The sequence below is a fragment of the Balearica regulorum genome, chromosome 2, assembly GCF_011004875.1.
Source record: "Balearica regulorum gibbericeps isolate bBalReg1 chromosome 2, bBalReg1.pri, whole genome shotgun sequence".
In the NCBI taxonomy this organism is placed as follows: domain Eukaryota; kingdom Metazoa; phylum Chordata; class Aves; order Gruiformes; family Gruidae; genus Balearica; species Balearica regulorum.
Window position 1 is genome coordinate 100,038,869 of NC_046185.1, and position 17,819 is coordinate 100,056,687.

At 41.5% G+C, this 17,819-nt stretch overlaps 1 protein-coding gene across 8 annotated transcripts in view; it reads left to right on the forward strand.

Annotated features, from left to right (window-relative positions):
* The window catches only part of RNF182 (ring finger protein 182), a 405,114-nt gene extending 387,586 nt beyond the window's left edge, over nt 1-17,528 (forward strand). For 4 of the 8 annotated variants that reach the window (XM_075745129.1, XM_075745128.1, XM_075745130.1 and 1 more), the window contains 2 exons: nt 10,673-10,753; nt 16,169-17,528. In XM_075745129.1, the coding sequence (XP_075601244.1) occupies nt 16,382-17,119 (738 nt within the window). In that variant the 5' untranslated portion in view covers nt 10,673-10,753; nt 16,169-16,381 and the 3' untranslated portion in view covers nt 17,120-17,528. Of the gene's footprint in view, nt 1-5,200; nt 5,792-7,461; nt 10,754-16,168 lie in introns of those variants that run through there. The other 4 variants (XM_075745133.1, XM_075745127.1, XM_075745125.1 and 1 more) reach the window with 4 other exon arrangements.
* Nucleotides 17,529-17,819: the final 291 nt, after the last annotated feature.

The window sequence follows — 17,819 nt, forward strand, 5'->3', positions numbered from 1 at the left end:
GGAGATTAATTATTTTAAATATTTTAAAGAAAACTGTCATTTAAAACTTCTGATATTTTAAGATGCTCTTGGTTATGTTTCTGTTCTATCAAATTTATTTTTTTTTTTTAGTTAGTAGAAGGCAAGAAATGTTTTTCATGTCCTTCTTTATTCCCTAAGCCTCAGTGTCGCGTGAAAGGGTACAAGTCTGATATGTGGCTGAGGGAGGCCCTCCCGTTGAGTCACGAGGTTCAGAAAGGACCCCCTTGCTTTCTAAACTCCTTCTCAGAGAGGAGTCTTTATTGACACAGCCTGAAGGTACAGATGAATCGCCAGGAACACCCAAGCAGCTGTGCCCAGGGCAAGGCCACCAAGGGCAGGGACAGCTCCCTGGGCAAAGGCCAGCACCGGAAAGGCCGGCCGGCCTGCCTGCCTTCCTTCTTTCCTAGGATGCTGGGCAGAGGGCAGGGCTGCGGTGGGCGGGGCTGTGCATGGGGGGCCTCATCACCCCCATGTCACAGTGGCAGCGCCCGGCAACGCAGCAGTCACAATGCCCTGGGGCAGGATAAAAGGGGCATCCTCCCGTGTGCCGGTGCCAGAGCTGGCCCACGGGCAGCTCGACGCCATGTGAAAGAAAGTTCTTGAGGAGCCGTTGGAATTCCTCGGCAGAGGCTGAGGGAGGAAGAATGGAAGCCGGACGAGCCTCCTGGATGGAGAATCTCTGCTGCAAGGCCAGCTCCTGGCGAAGCCATCTTGAAAGCCCATCGGATGGATGGATGGATGGATGGATGGATGAAAATCCTGCTTCAGCCTTGGGGGAACAGACGCAAGCCCCTCAGGAAATGAGAACCACCACCACCAACCCCTGGAGGTGCCCGAGGCTATCAGGCCTTTTCCGCTGGATAGCTGTGGCCAGAGCAAGGGAATGCCTTCTCGAGAAGCGCTGCAGAGCTCACCGTCCTCATCCCCCGTGGAGCCAGGGGCAGCAGCCGTAAGAAAGGGGAGGATGCAGAGAGGTTGCCGAGGGTTCCCGGTGCTTTGGAGCACCCGGTGGTGTCCCAGTGGACACCTGTGGGAAGGGTTCTTGCCCCCAAGGTCGATCAGGCCGGGGGCACTTGGCCACTCTGGGAAGCCCCTGAGATGGCTCCAGGCTGAGGGAGAATAGGGCTTGGGCATCTCTCTCCCGGGAGGCGTGACCAGCCTGTGGAAGGAGGAGGAGGAGGCCGGTCTTGCTCACATGCTCAGGGAATAGCCGATCGCCAGCGCCACTGGGGTCAGGAAGGAATTTTCCCCCGGGGCAGATTGGCACTGGTCCCCGGGGGTTTTTTGCCTTCCTCTGCAGCGCTGAGCAGGACCACTTGTTGTCAGGGTTCCTCCACTCCATTTTGGCTCGGTCACTGCCTGCTGCTCATGCACCACGAGGATGGCCTCTCATGCCCTGCAGCTGGGGGGAGGAAGGCTTTTTTTTCCCCCTGGTGGGCTAGCAGGTGTCCCCGGGGGTTTTTTGCCTTCCTCTGTGGCTTTGAGCACCGGCCCCTTGCCAGGCCTGCTTTGGGCCATTTTGGCCAGGTGCCTGCTGCTCATGCTCCACGAAGGTGGCCCTCGTGCCCCGCATCCGGGGGGAGGAAGCTTTCTAGACCCCCAGGGCGGGCCCCAAGGGAGGCCCCCGGGGCTTGCTTCTTGTCCTCTGTAGCATTGAGCACAACCCCTTGGCAGGGCTCCTCTGGGCCCTTTCAGCTAGGATCTTGCCTGCTGCTCTTGCACCTCCAAGGTGCCACTCTCTCGGCCCCTGGCTCTCTCGGTCTCTCTTGCCTGGTGCAGCTTCATAGCGGGAGCAAGCTCTGCTCTTCCCTTGGCTCCCTTTCCCCAGGGGTTCTGGCTTCTGCAAAACAGCCCGTGTTTTTGGAAGGGCTCCAGCCTTGCTGCACCACCAGCAGCAGCTGCCACTTTGCAGCTCTCCCTGCGGGCAATCCAAGCGCAGGGCAGGCGCAAGAGCGCTTTTCACGCATCGCTAGCCGAGAAGCACAGCGCAGCAAGTTTTGGGATGCAAAATTATGCTTTCGCCATTGGTGGGCACCATACTTTGGAAAATATCCCACGGTACCACACACCACCTCTTCTTCTTCTTCTGTTTTGTGTGTGGTCGGTCCTGATCCTCATTCTTCACGTTGTCACTCCAGGAAACAGGGACTGCTTGTCCTGTATTCTTGCTGCTCCTTTCTGCAGCTCCATGCCTTGCCTTTGCCACACTGCAAGGGATGTTTTTTCAATCGAAACTGAAGAATGCATCGGCCTGTTCCTGGCTACATGTGCGCATTGTCTTAATGATTGTGAGCATTGGCTCTGAAAAGATTCAGGTAAATAAAATCAAATGCTGTTTCCACTTGCACCCTTTGTGTGATGTGTCCTTGAAAGTGTTTTTGGAGCTGAAACACCCCCTGGCATTTCAGGCAAATAACAATCTCATCGTTACACGGCTCATGGTAAGTGCATAGAATAAAATAGAGAAGAGTGATGCTATGTTATGGCGGGAAGAGCTGTGACCTAGGTCTTGAGGGCTCCATCCAGGAGAGGGGCTCTCTGCAGTGCAGGTCCCAGGCCCATCCTGGATACAGGGGCAGAGACGGGCACACCTACAAGATGGCTCAGGCACGGTCTGAAGGGCCCAGGCTGAGCTGAGACATGTCCCTGGGGCCCTTGGCCGGAGACAGTGCGGGTGGGGGTCCCAGGGGAGGCCGGTCCCAGCCATTGAGGCCTATGAGCCCCCTCCAGGACCCTGACAGGAAGAGACCTGCACTGCTCAGATGCTCTCCTGTAGACATCGATGGTTGGCCACTCTGGAGACAGAGTCTTGGGCCAGAGGGACCTTCTCTCTCATAGAGTACTGTTGCTCTCAGGCTCTTGCGTTTTAGCAGGTTGGGTTTTTTAGCTTTCTGCTCTCATTGCCACAGTTTTGCAAACTAATGACCATGCGTGTGCTAGAAGACTGTTTTTCATAGTTTCTTTCATTTATTAGGGGGGAAAAAAAAAGTTCCTTTCTATCTGAATGACCTCATCAGTAATGTTATCACACCGACATTCTCAGGTGGGCATCTAAAAAGCAAAGGCTTCAGTCCTCTTGGGCAGCTATCGTACGGGCGCTTAGGGCCTCGTAAAGAGAGATAGTTGCCTTTTAGTGTCGCATGGCCACCTGGCCAGCCACCTCCTCACCCATATCAGCATTCCCAGCAGCAACCTTCGCCTTCACTAAATGCCTGCATGATTCATTTCAAAAATCGTCAGCAACCATTATTCACACTCCTGGAGAGTAAAGCAGATCCCCGCAGGCAGCAGTGCCACACCACCTGCGTTGCACTGACCCGCCAGGGTTGCCTCTCCTGTAGTGTTTGCAGTGCCTGGGCTGCTTTGGCACTTTCTCCAAGGAAACCTCCAAAATGGAAGCTGGCTTCATGCCAGCTGGGACTGTTTGCTTCCCTAGGAGGCAGACAGCCACTTGGAAATTGACTGGGCTGACCTCACCAGCTTTGTGTTCGGAGCCCACCCGGACAGCCCGTCTGGTGCTCTGTGGGCCGGTGGGGGGCTGGATCTGCTGGCCGTGACTGCCTGGAGCTGGACTCCAGCAGGCTACCACTGGGCTAACACATCTCTCAGGCTCCACCCTTGATGCTTGGCTGTCATCAGCTGGAGGAAAGAGTGACATTCATGGTCAGGTCTTTTGAATTTGGATTGCAGAAAAGCATTGCCCAAGAAACGTAGGTTTCCTTGTCCGCACCATATTCTGGATTCCATGGCGTCCCTGAGGCAGAAAAGGCTCTGCCTCATGGTTTCATTCTACGGTCCCATTGCGTGAAAGGGTACAAGTCTGATGTGTGGCTGAGGGAGGCCCTCCCGTTGAGTCACGAGGTTCAGAAAGGACCCCCTTGCTTTCTAAACTCCTTCTCAGAGAGAAGCCTAGGTGTGGCTAGGTCCAGTCTTAGTCCCAGACTTGGTCAACGGTTTATGTCTAAAGGATTATGTGTGTAGCCACTTATCAGAGTCAACGTTTGCCTGTCAGAGCCCCACTAAGGACTTTCACTGAAACAGTTTCGCAAAGTTGAAAAGAAAAATAGGTAATTTATTGGAGCGACAGATATAAAAGTTCAGAATTGCCGTTGATAAATGCACTTATTTTGAGCTCAAGTTAATAGTTCAGCGCTTTTGTTAATGATAGTTTTCCCGGGGTAACATCCGACATAATCGGAGGCACAAGTCTTACCCAAGAGGCGTCCCTGCTTGGGGAGGAGAGAGGTCCAGGCCCATCGACCCGTCCGGATAGTTGGAGTTCTCGTCCTCAAAAAAAGGGGATTCTAAATGCCAGATTTATACTTTTGGCAAGGTGGGACTAAGTCAGGTATTGTGTGTCGATTGGCCCTTAACAAGGCTTGTTGTGCAGTTGATCGGGCCTGGGGGGGGGGAAGTGGCGGAGAACAAAGGCATTCAGTGTAGAGGAGGGGTGGTCTGTTTAGTTTTACCAAAGTAACGTCAAGCTATGAAGGCTCCCCCTCACCCCGGGCGTCACTTAGTTGATTAAGGAGTAGACCCGTCAGGCGCTGCATCTTGTTAAGATGAACAAATTGCTCATCTCCCGCCCCTGTTCAGGTCCAGTGCTTGTCAGTGCAAGATAAGCAAGTTGCTTAATCCCTGCTCTCGCCCAAGCTGGACTCCCCCAGGGCCCCTTCTGCTGGGTCATAATGGCCCTGTATTCGGCACCAACAAGCCTGGACAAGTCCGACATCCCACACTCAGCCAAGCTGCTCATTTGTGATACAGTGTAGAAAACCCGATATCCTTGGGAATACTCACTGGAAAGCTGCTGTGTTGATGTTGGGATTTTTATTACTTTAAGTGAAGTCCAGAACTTGTTAGTGTTCTATTTTCTAGTTTTCTTGCCTTGTACTATATGTTGCAAAACACTTAAAACTAAAATTCATTATTACCACTTAAGAAAATACCAATATCTGGTCTCAGTTATTAATTTACACTAAACCAGGTAAATAGGCAAGTATAACGACTCTCTACAGATTTTATTGCAGCTTAAACCTTTAAAATCCCCTTTTATGTTCTTTCTATCTGGTTTCTATGGTTTCTATCTGGTTTTGGGGGGTTTTGTTTTGCATTTTTTTTTCTAATTAGTTTAATATACAAGCTGTGTTTCTGAATATGTCTTGAAATATTCAGCAATGCTTTCTTTTAGTGGATTTTGTATTTTAAATATGCTCAACTGGCTCACTTCAAACATTTTGATGTAGTTTAGCTTTTCATCTGTCACAGCTACAAATTACATAAAAATGCTGTAGATCTGCTCAAAACAAAGACAATTTTATACTCTCCACTGAGTTTGTCAGACTTGACCAGTGTAACTCTTTTGGATGATGGAAAATTTGGAAAGTCCAGGTTGTCCTTGCCCCAAAACAGGCAACTCTTGCTGAAACACATTTTCCAACTGCTTTGCAGATTCATGTTGATTACATTTAACTTCATTGGATTAGCTGCCATTGTGGCAATATATTTCTATCAGAAACACATGTGAGGGTATACTTAACTGAATTTTGATACATGCTATGGATAAATTGGCTGCTTGTTTCTACTCCTCTTATGCAGTCTGAAGGGCATCCCAGGCCTGAACATGCTCCCAGAAGTAGCACTAGTCTCAGGGCAAACCCTGGTGACCACGGTGCCTTCAGAAATACCCAGAGGATTTCATATTTCAGCTTATCCTCAGCAGATTCCTGTGTACTTTAGGACTGATGTAGGATGGGATGACATAGACATAGTAAGTAGAGACAATTTTTCTTTTGACCATTGTGGAAAAAGTGACCCGAAGTCGTGAGTTCTGGTGAGAGCTAGCTCTTCAAAGCTAACTCTTAAGGAGACATTGAGACTACCAATGGAGAGGATTTCTTTTGGGAAAGCAATCACACCAAACTGATTCCTTATAGAGTGTAGTCTCTGTATTATTGCTGTATATAGAGTCTCAGCCCATGAGGATTCTGTCCTTCGCTTGAAATACTCCATCCAGTAGCACTTAAACTCTTTCAGTGACAGTTCACAATGGCTGAAAAAAATCCCATTTCACTGCTAAATAACATGTTTGAAGCAGAACGATTCATATCAATCTCCCTACATTTTAAGTACTTTATAAGCATTAATCTGAGTTAGTTAAGCAAATTTCACCAGCAGAATACTCCAGCAATTTTGAGACCAGTGTTGTAGCACTTTATGGAGCCCTGACAGTCCCAGATCATTCACAGTAGTTACAAAGATTCTTCCAGTCTAATACTTAAAGCTGCTCTTGTTTAAGAGGATCCCTGTATTCCTTAATGACATAAAATAAAAGCTGTGCATATCATTTGACACAAATTAATTTAACTCCTTTCATCTATTTTTTAAATATATGCAATTTTATTTCATGTACCTATGTCTAGAATGATGGGTGTACATGCAGTAACTGTTCTTTGTAGTTTTGTAGTATATTTGCATGCAGCAGCCATGCAACTGTGAAGCCCTGCTAGACAGAAGTAGAGTTGCTGTGATGCTTCTTGTGGAGTTATTGTAGTAATGCTGCTTCATTTTCAGCAGAAGCAGTCAAATAAAAAAATTAAAATGTCTGTATTTTCTTAAGACCATAAAGGTCATAGACCGTAATTTGCTTATAGTTAGTATAAAAGCCTAACAAGTATTTCTTTTTTATTATTTGAGGCATTTTTCATTTGAGGCCAAAGAAAAATACTTCTGAAAATTAGCCCAAAATAAGGCTGTTTGGTGCAGGGTAATAACAACAAGTGCTTGGGGGAAAAAACAAACAAACAAAAACCCATGGCAGTTTTTAACTTGCAGTTAAAAACAAATTTGGTACACTTCTAAAATTATTTCCCTTGTGTATAAATAAGGCCAAATGGACTTTTTCCTGCAAATATTTTGTAAGAGGGCAATACATGTTACAGTCAAAGTTAACATCTCCTCATTGACACTTGTCTGTTGGGATCATTCAGTTCCCATGAATGCAGTTGAAGGCATACAACTTAGCTTTACCACATGTTAACAAGATCTACTGATATTATATTTTTCATAACATCTGGGGGTTTTGTGTTACTCTTTTTTAAAAATATATTAATAAGATTTTTTAAAAAATCTTAGTTACATCATTGCAACTCTAGTCATATAATATAGAATGTCATGTGAGAAAATAATATATGCCAACTATTGCTATATTGCCAAAATAAGTATAATTTTGATCCCAGCAATAACTATTTTTAGATGTGTGCTTTAAGTGAACTAAATTAAATACTAAAATTACAGTTTAGTATATCCAGGTTAAAGTATTGTTTCCTCAGACCCCTCCCTTTTCCTTTCAAGCTATTGGGACTACCTGCAACATCAGCTAGATTAGATTTTGGTTGCCAGTTTTTTAAAAAAAACCCTTTTTTTCTTAAAAAAAAAAAAAAAAAAAGATTTGGGGTTTTTTTGCTGGTGGAAAACCAGGTCTGGAGAAGTAGTTTGGTTGTTTGTAAGTGGAAATCTGGATTGGATTTGGATTATATTGACATATAGTTTTCAAACATTCTGTGACTGAAGTAACTGCAGTTGTATTTCACTATTTTCCTTTCTGCACAGGATAATACACAAATTCTGAGCAGTATTTAAAGCAGAAAACCTTGTTACCAAAGTGATGTAAGCAATACGTAAGCTTCAGTATCAGTACTGCCCTGTATAATCCTCCACCCTTTTTATTATCTGTTTGCACTAACCTATTGAGATAAAATAGACAATCTGGCAAAATCTTTATACATAGTCATATCCTCAAAAATGCCTGAAACAATGAACCAAGTTAAACTTACTTAAGTATTAGAGAGATTGCTCTTAATGACAATAGAAATAGCAAGAAATAGAGCTTCATTTCTAGTCTATTCTGGGATTATTTTCAGCTCCATTAGAACAAAGCTAATGCAACACTTACTTTCTATTTAAATCTTATTTTGAAGGTTAATTGGAACTTACTATAATGCATTAAAATGATTCCCCTGTGTGAAGAGGAATTTCTCACTGAATGATGTAATCAAGATTAATTTTCTGTAATTTTGTCTCACCTGATCCCTCCCAAATTATGTAACATAGAAAATACGTCCAAAGAAAAAGAATTCTGCCATATTTTGGGGATCTTACTTTTTGTGTACATCACTTAATATCTTCCAGTACAACAGTCATTTTTATATATATATATAAGTTATTTGCTTGTATTTCTGGACTTATTTTAATTACTTACATTGAAGCATACAATAGGGAGCAAAACAAGGAGGTAATCTTCTATGGTGTTATCTTCATGTATTCTGAAAGCTAATACAAAATCATACTGCCTTTTAATAATGCCTAATTTAAAGATAAATGCTAGACATATCTGTAGGTCATATGATTAAACATTTATGCCTATGTTAAGAAATGCTGGGAAACTTTTTATTTATTTATCATTTTGTATCTTTTCAAGTCATATTCTAGAATCAATGTCCTACAGTCTTTTCAATTCTCAGAAGAGCTTCTAAAGGACAAACACAAAAGCACAGAAGCAGAACTCCATCTTATTTAAGAAAGCTGCCAAAAACCACCCCTGCTACCAGAGAAGAGAATGTCTAACCTTTCCGTAAAACAATATTAAGGTCATGAGTTCTATCATGAAAAATATTCTTATTGGAGTAGATTATTTCTTGGTTTCAGAGTCATAGAGGAAAAGCCATTGGCAGTGAGAAAACAGTACAAGAGAAAATGCTAAAGCAGCCCAATTAAGCAGGTTCTGAAACAATTTAAAATAATTTTAAAATTAATGAACTTTGTTTAGCGTATTTCCAAAATTAAATGTTACCATTTTAGATACAAATTTCAAGCCATCTCTTTTTACTTATTGATTTAGTGTAATTAATAGTACGTTTAAATCAAGACAGCTATTAAGAGATCAGATCCTTTGTCCTTTATTAGTTTTGTTCTTAAAACAGCTGCAAAGCAACCCACAACCATATGTCACATTAAGGAGTCATTCAGCATATTGCTATATAAATAGCTCATTAATTATATATGAGGGAAAAAATTCTTCTTTAGGAATATTGGAAAAGATTTTGCTTGTGTCTACAAGCCTAACTGATAAAACATTTTTTTCTACATCATAGTCAGTTTTAACATTCATATCAATACTGTAGTAGCCTTCACCTAGAAAGTAAGTCATTGAGGATAGTAGGGTTTCAATAAGGCAGTCACTGTTTATTTGTACCATTTTCCACTACTACCTGACACATAATCTGAGTTATTGGAATAACAAAAAAGTATTGCAAATGATATTGTTAAGAGGAAATTGAGTCTGGTGATATTGAATACGCTTACACAAAAGATGTAGAAAGTACCCTAAGAGCCAGCGTCACAATATCGAATAAAGTGAACCCTGTGTTAGATGAAAATATCCCTGCTTACTTAGGGGAGGGGGGAGAATAATTTAAAAAAAAAATAAAAAAATTAACTGTTGATTTTATTTTTTTTATATAAGATGGCACATTACTATTACATGACTTCTCGTACTAAATGATCAGAGACCCATGAAAAGCTATGATTTTCTATATTTTGTATTTTTGTGATATTGTTGTACAGGTTTGAGAGAGATCAGGCAAGGACTCTAAATATTGTAACAATAACTTCTGATAAAAATACTTTTATTTGATATTAGTCCCTTGTGAAGCAGTCAATAATACACAAATGTTTGCTGTATTAGTTGCAGTGTTTCTCTTTCATGCGTAGTTAGTTGAGAAATAACCTCATTACCTATTCCATTGAAAACTATGTTTTTGTGAAAAGAATTGAGGCATTTTTCATAGTTTATACAGCTGACCATAAACCAAGCATGGATCAGTACGTCACATTCTGTAACTCTTGTGCAAAGTCTCGCATTGATTGAAGTTGACAGGGAAATGCCCATTGTTAAAACCCATTCAATGTTAGCAGAAATGTGGCACGAAACAGGTTGAACATGATAGCTGCTGGCACTTTAAACGTAGTCTATTCAAATGCCAGATTAGTAAAGCAGTTTAGGGATTTTTTTGCATTGTGCTTAGCCCAAGCTGGAAAAATCTAGTGCGATGGTCATTTCCTGCTGAGTCAGAGTGCAGCAAATGTGAATGCAGTGGCCCACAGGAGATGGTCTTTCTGGTCTGTGCTGGAGAAGAGACTGCAGTTTGTTTGGAAAAGTAGAAGCAATCAAAGAGCTTCTATGAGATTTGCAAAGGAAAGTATTTGATATGTTTCTAAAACTCTTCTTTCAAAGCAGAGTTTATCTCTTTAGCTGCTTTGCTTTTGGGTTGGGGTTTTTTTTTGAGTGAATTGCTAACATTTGTGAATATGTGGTTGCTAGAAGAGATAGCACTTCAGAGTGTTTGGTGCATAATATTGAACGAGGCTTAAAATCAACAACAGATCTGTAAAGATAACTCTAGATTATTTTACAGAAATAATTTTAGTAAATGGGATTTACCCAATATATTTTTCTAAACAGAAATCTTGACATATGGGTATTTCCATTCAAATGAGAGAATTTGGATTACTTCCTCTCAGAGAAAACAGACTGAAAATTCTCCCTGCTGTATTCCTGCTCTACTAATTCTGTTTCCGTCCTTTCTGCCAGTTTTTGCCCATGTGGAGAAGAATAGGCATTTTTTGTGTTCCCTGCAAGTGAACCTTTGCAAGAAGTTCTTTTTCTTAGAAAGTAAGTTTCTCTGTATTTACTTATCTCTATATATTTTTTTCCTTCTCTTATTCCCTAAATACACTTGGCTTGCATTTAGAGGAAACTTTAAAAACCTTTGAAAATATCGCATGTGGGGTAGCTCTGTGGATGATATCTTATGGAAGTAAATTACTGACCTCGTGTATTCGTTTTAGGTTATATAGGACATATTGGCAAATTCCCTTCATAGGAAAAAAAGTGAGAGAGATGAACGATAAAAGGTTGATTTGATAAACTGGGCAAGGATGATCTTTCATTAGGGAAGAGCAGCACAAATTTCCCATCTACTTTGCCCTGTCAGCATGACGGAGCTCCAATATTGAGAGTTTCATCTACGACTAATTGCGTCTGGCCTCTCATAAGAACACTTTGTCTACACAGTGTTTGATAGATGAGTGCAAAGAGGGGCCATAACATGTTGCACAACCCATTCACCTTTTTTTCCACACCTGGGATGAAAGCCTGCAATCTGCAGTCTGCAACCCAGCAGTGATTAGTAGAAAATTGATCGATGGACAGTGGCCTCATTTGGACTGATGTAGTCCCTTGCAGTCTGTCCGGGCATTCCTAGGGTCACGCAGAAGAGGTTGCTATTTTTTGTTCAGTCTGATTTTTGTGGGTGGCCTCCTCTTGCTCTCAAGGGACATTCCCCCTGCTTCTGAGAGTGCCCTCCAGCAGTCAGGTGGAGCACTGTGGGGACTGCTGGCGATCTTTTGCCATCCAGAAGATGCCTCGCTTTCTTCAGCTTTTCTCCCTTTCTAGTAAAAGGGTCAGGTAGAGGAGTCTGCAAGGTACAGGACAGGTGGCACTGCAGCAGCAGGAACATGACGTGAACAGGGATGACGGCTTCACTTCTGCAGTGCTTAGAACTCTTACAAAAGACAAGTGGTTATTATACTGCAACAGATGTGCTTGTTCTTGGATAAACTGCAGTGGATGCTGTTATCATTGTACATGTCTAGTAGTTTATATTTTGTTCAGAAGGCCGCTATGCACTACATAATAGACACAGGAATGAAAAGTTCTGCCATGGGATTGTGTTGATCCCATCGGATATGAAGACAGAATAGCAGAAGGTGTCTAGTCCTTCTTGTAAAAAGGAATTCACATATTAAATGAAGGAATTATTATCTAGGAGTGATGTTTAGCTACATAAGCAACTGTCAGTCTGATTCCTTATTCGGTAAGGGACAAAGCTTCTCAAACAGATCACATAAAGCGAGTTCAGGATATCAAAATATAGAATCATAGAATAATTTGGGTTGGAAGGTATCTCCAGCAAGGGTCCAGTCCTCTTTACTCAAAGCAGGGCCAAATTCCAAGGTAGAGTGGCCTGACCAGGGTCGTATCCAGTCAAATTTTCAATATCTTTAAGGTTGGAGATTTCATTTCCACCTTTCCTGGCATCTGTTCCAATGTTTGAACACCTTGTGAATTTTTTTTTCCTAATATAAAATTGAAATTTCTCTAGTTACATCTTGTGTCTGTTGATATCAAACAAGCATGTGAGACACCTCTATCTAAAAATAAGCTCAAGTGGAAAACTGGACATAAGGAGTAAAGTCATGAAAAATATCAGAATTAATAAAAATAAACACAGTGCTTTAAAAATAGACATGACACCTCACTTTGATCTCAAGTCAGTAAGAACTTTGTACTTGAAGTGAAAGAGGTTAGACTCATCATAGGATTTGCACTCAGGAGTTTTTACTTGAGTGCCCACTGGATGTCAAGGTCAGAAAGAACATGCATATTGCAGTTCAGTATTTTAAAAACATTAATGGAATATTGGAGCATATGATAGGGACATGCCTTCTCATGGCAGAAGAGGAGGACAAAAACACGAACACACAGACACAATCCCTTTTTTCTGCGTAGCATTGCAGCTTGTCTTGCTTTCAACACACAGCAACCTGAATGAAGTATGTGAATTGCCACATTTTGGTGGGAGATCAGGATTCAGAGGGGCAGCAGTTAATCTATTCCCCACTTTAATTCCTTATTCTGCCTGCTTCCAGTAAATACCCACCTGGGACACATGCAAAAGACAAGCTAGAAAATCTTTGACATAGAGTAGAAGTTGCTTGAAGGAGTATCTGGCCATATTTCTCAAGAAATGTCCCATTTTCTCAAGAAATAGGGCTAACTTGAAGTCAAATTATTTTAAAATCCTCAGTTTTCTTTTATTTTTAATAAGTCCCTGATCAGACAACTTTTAGTATATGTGGTGTATATAATAGCAGGGCAGCATTAATTAAGGTCAAAAAGGTGTGAGTTCTCAGCAGAGAAAAAATGAGCAGGAAAGTGGGTATTCGGAAGTAAAAATAGATAATTCCCTAAGAAATCAGGAAAGAAAAAAAAACAACCAGGAAGTATCTAAAACCACCATCGAGCTGAGAAGGTTAAAAAATGTATGAATAGCATTAATAGGAATTAGTGATTAAATTTTAATTTTCAAAGGAAAAGATGTTTAAATGAAGAATAGTAGTAAGCAGTAATCACACTAGAACACATAAGGAGAAATTCAACATCTGAACTTAGTCAAACAAAAAGCGATCAATGATGTTTTATTACTGATGGATATGTTTTGAACAGACTCTGTGAAGAGAGAAAGATGATGAAAGTAGCTCTTTCTTGTACAGTACATTTAAAAAAAAATAGTTTGAAAATAATTTGTAGAATAGCTCATGACAGAAACTACAATAGGAAGATCATTGTGTTCTGGAAATGAAGCTAATGGCCCCAATTTAGCAATTGGGACATGGCTAGTCCCAGGGACTTGTTACTCCTTGTATTAATGCTAAATTTGGCCACTTAAAGGGGATAGAATCAGGAAAATACTTTCATTTTGAAACTGATTAAGGCAAAGGTGATCCATGTCTGAACAGAATTGGCTGGAAAGTGGGCTGTTTTTTGTGAAACCTGGAAATATTCATTACAAAGATAAACACTAAAATACAAAGATTTTCTAGTTGGGAGTTTTCAGAGAAAGGTCATAATTTTCTGTGAGAAGCAGACACAATTTTTGGAAGATTTGTGGTTAATCAGAAAACAAATTTTATGTCATTGGACAACATTTGCCAGCCTTAGCTGTGAAACATGTGCATGTTAGTAATCCTAATTCACCTCAGGTACAGAAGATGAATGATACTTAAGATGTAAAAGTTCAAAACTGTTGCTTATTTTGTTTGGCTTCCTAACTTTTCAGTGGTGCTTCGCATTCCTGTAGGCTGGCATTTCACTTTTTTTTAGGTCCTTTTTGTGGTTTCTTCATCCTTTGGAAAGTTAGTATCTCATGACATTGATATATACCTAAAAGTCATCTAGAAGATGATATTTGGAATGAAATAAAAAGAGTAGCAGAAATTAATAAGGAAGCACACAGTGTAACGAAGGATAAAGGATAGGTTATAAGATTTGTAAAAGATGTACTTTTTGTCTCCTATAAGATGTTTAGCTTGTACACTCTGAAAATTATGGATCAACCTTCTCATGTTTGCCTTGCCTAACAGAACACACCAGAAATATAGTCACACTACAAATAACAAAAACAGCAGTAAGGCAGAGATGAAAACTTTTAAAGCACTAAAGAAATGAGTTGGAAGAGGCAGGAAAAAAGTTAAGAAAATTGAATAGGGAGGGTGCCATGTCTGTTAGAAACTCTTAAAGAAATAGGGGTTTTTTTCTTCCCTATGTTGTCATGGGTTTTTTTCATTACTGCATTGTCTGAAGTATGACATCTTTGCTTTAAAATCCAGAAGGTGAGCTTTAGAAATTACGTCACTTATAGAAGCTATATTGTGCAGAAAGTTGAGAGAGAGAATGGAAAATCCTTAAAGCACAGTAGGAATAAGAGACCCATGAAAAGAGACTTTACTGTATCTGATGGCTGGCAGGTAAAATGTATTGACAGAAGGAGCACATTGCTTAAAAGAGAGAACTTGATGCCTTGTTCTCAAAAAAGGATGAACATCTGAATGCTAGGAGTGAGTAAAAACTTCCCAAGGAAAAGGGAAAGGAAGCAAACATTTACTAAAACTAATAGTCAAGAAACAAGTTTATTGAAATAGGCCAATTTTTTCATATTACACGTGCCTGGTATTTATTGATAATGCAAGAGGCAGCTGGACACAAGTGCTGACCCCCCATTATTTGACTGTGGCAAGTTCCTTGCTACTCTAGCAGTGAAGGAATGAGTTTGAAAGCCTGCAAGATGCAATGCTGCACCCACCTCTGTGAGCAAGCACGTGCCTGAATTGGGAAGAAGTTTTTATTTTCTGGCAGATAGTGCTGGTTTTATTAATGCTGGTAATTATTGGTCCCCAGAGTACATAGTCCTGGTTAATGTTTTGTTTGTAACACACGGACTGTTTCCTGAAGTCGTGGAAATGCACAGTTACAAAATATGACAATACATTTGTTTAAGCAAGGCTGATAGGTCTGGTGGCAAAAATGCTGGGCAGAATGGGAGTGCAGCAGCACAAGCATGCCACGGGCCTCTCTGTAGCTGAGGTGTGAAACAGCTGTTGCAGCCATGAAACACTTGAAAGCCAGTGCATCTGGGGAATGACCCTTGAGAGACACATTAACCTTCATCCTAGCATCTACACATTGAAGAAGACATTTGTTGCAAGCTGAAGAACTCTTTTTTTCATAATCTGTGTTGAGCAGCTAGGTGGAGACAGAAAAGAGCTGTTCTACAAGTAGCAAAATTAATGAAGGCTGATCTTTTCCAAATTTGACTGAGGTCCCCACATAACTCTTTACAATAACCCCAGCCCTCCTCCCTACCCACTACACTCCCCAAAACTCTCCAGATACTCCCCAGAGTATCACCAGATTCCCCCTGTGTTGCCCTACACTCTGCCTGAGCAGCAGGCAGCGTGCTGCCAGTTTAGAGCAGAGGCTGCGCATGTGCTGGCTGACCATTACCCTCCAGGATAAATGATAGTTATTATAAATACCTCTTCCTCTCTACCAACTTTTTTAGAAACTTAGTTATGTTCAGTACTGCTGCCCCTCTGCCAATTTGTTTGAAATTGGACAGCAGGTTCACAAGTTACTGAGAAAGATGAGAAGCTCCAGGGGTCAGGTCTCATTTCCTTAGGAAACCAGGGTTTAAACAAATGGTCACAGATCAGTGATTAGATTGCAGCTTCTGCTGAGAACTTCATGGGCTGAGCCAGTCAAAGTTACAAGTCTAAAGCAAATGCGTGCAGCATGATACTAAGTTTTATCAGCATGACTTATATAGGCCCCATATGCCACAGAAAAAAACTATCTTAGAGGTATTTTTAGCAAAGGAAGCTAAGTTTGTAAAAAGTGGAACTTGCATATTTCACCTGCTACAGCTTTTTCTTTTCTTCCACAGAAATTGCACATCATCTTTTTCAGATGGATGCCTGGCTCAGAGTAAAGGACATGCAGTGTGCAATCCCTAGCAGAAGCTGAAAATGGATGACGCCTACTGATGCTTTTCGACATCATCTCCTCTTTTCCTGTTTGAGATGGGTGATACGATCATCACGAAAAAGTTCTAAAATAAGCCCCAGTGACCTCTTTGTCCCTTGACTCCTCTTTCTGCAAGTCTAAAAACCATCAGAAGAAATGACCAGTCAACTACCAGAAGAGTCTGTGGAGACCCAGAGCTCAGATGAGCTCGAGTGCAAGATCTGTTACAACCGCTATAACCTGCGACAGAGAAAACCGAAAGTGCTGGAGTGTTGTCACAGAGTATGTGCCAAATGCCTTTGCAAGATCATAGACTTCGGTGATTCCCCGCAAGGAGTCATAGTATGCCCGTTTTGCAGGTTTGAAACGTGCCTGCCAGACGATGAGGTTAGTAGTCTTCCTGATGATAACAACATCCTTCTGAATTTAGCTTGTGGGGGAAAGGGGAAGAAGTGCCTACCAGACAACCCAACAGAACTGTTGCTGACTCCCAAAAGGTTGGCGTCTCTGGTTAGCCCTTCTCACACCTCTTCTAACTGCCTGGTTATAACAATCATGGAAGTACAGAGAGAAAGTCCCCAGACTCTGAACTCAACCCCCGTGGTGGAATTTTACAGGCCTACAAGTTTTGACTCTGTTGCAACTGTGTCCCACAACTGGACAGTGTGGAACTGCACATCTTTGCTCTTCCAGACCTCAATTCGGGTACTAGTGTGGTTGCTAGGGTTGCTGTACTTTAGTTCCTTGCCTTTAGGGATTTATTTACTGGTATCTAAGAAAGTCACCCTTGGGGTTGTCTTTGTAAGCCTTGTTCCTTCGAGCCTTGTTATTCTCATGGTTTATGGCTTTTGCCAGTGTGTTTGCCATGAAGTTCTAGACTGCATGTCATCTTGATAACAAATACAGTAAAATAAGATGTATTGCCACATGTGTAGCATAGTTGATTTATCCTGTCTTTGTATTCTTATTTATTCTTGCTGTTGTCCATCCCACTAAATGGAAGCAGCAGCCCTAGTTATGTGGTCCTTTTTTTCTACTTGATTTTATTTTTCCCCTCCCTCCTTTTTTTAAGCTTAATAATGGAAATAAAATTTACATGCTGTTTTTAAAAGGCCGAGCTGCAGAAAGGGATAAAGCAAAATTGCCAAACTTGGTGTCTGCTGCTGCTGCCACTATTCAAATGAGTAGCCCTTTGCTTTCTATTGGCTTGATTGTGTCAGTCAAGGCTGCAGGATCCACCTTAGAAGAAATTAGTATAACAGGCACCTTCCAGGTCATAGTACAGCATATCTTCATCCAAAGCATCTCATGCTTTAAAATATCTGTTATTTATCATTCATTATCATTGATAGCAAATGAAATCACTTTGCTAGCTAATATTGTAAGAAGAATAAGACAAGATACCATTGCTTTTATAGGAAAAATATTTGTGGGATGCCAATGGTTACAGATTTTTTTGCATGCTGTGACATGAGGAATCTTTTTTTTTCACCATGCTAAAAACATGTCTCCAAAACACTTTCCCCAAACAGAAGCCCACTTTACTTGTCATATAGTTGCAGCTCCCTCTGAGATACTCCTGCTAATGAGTACT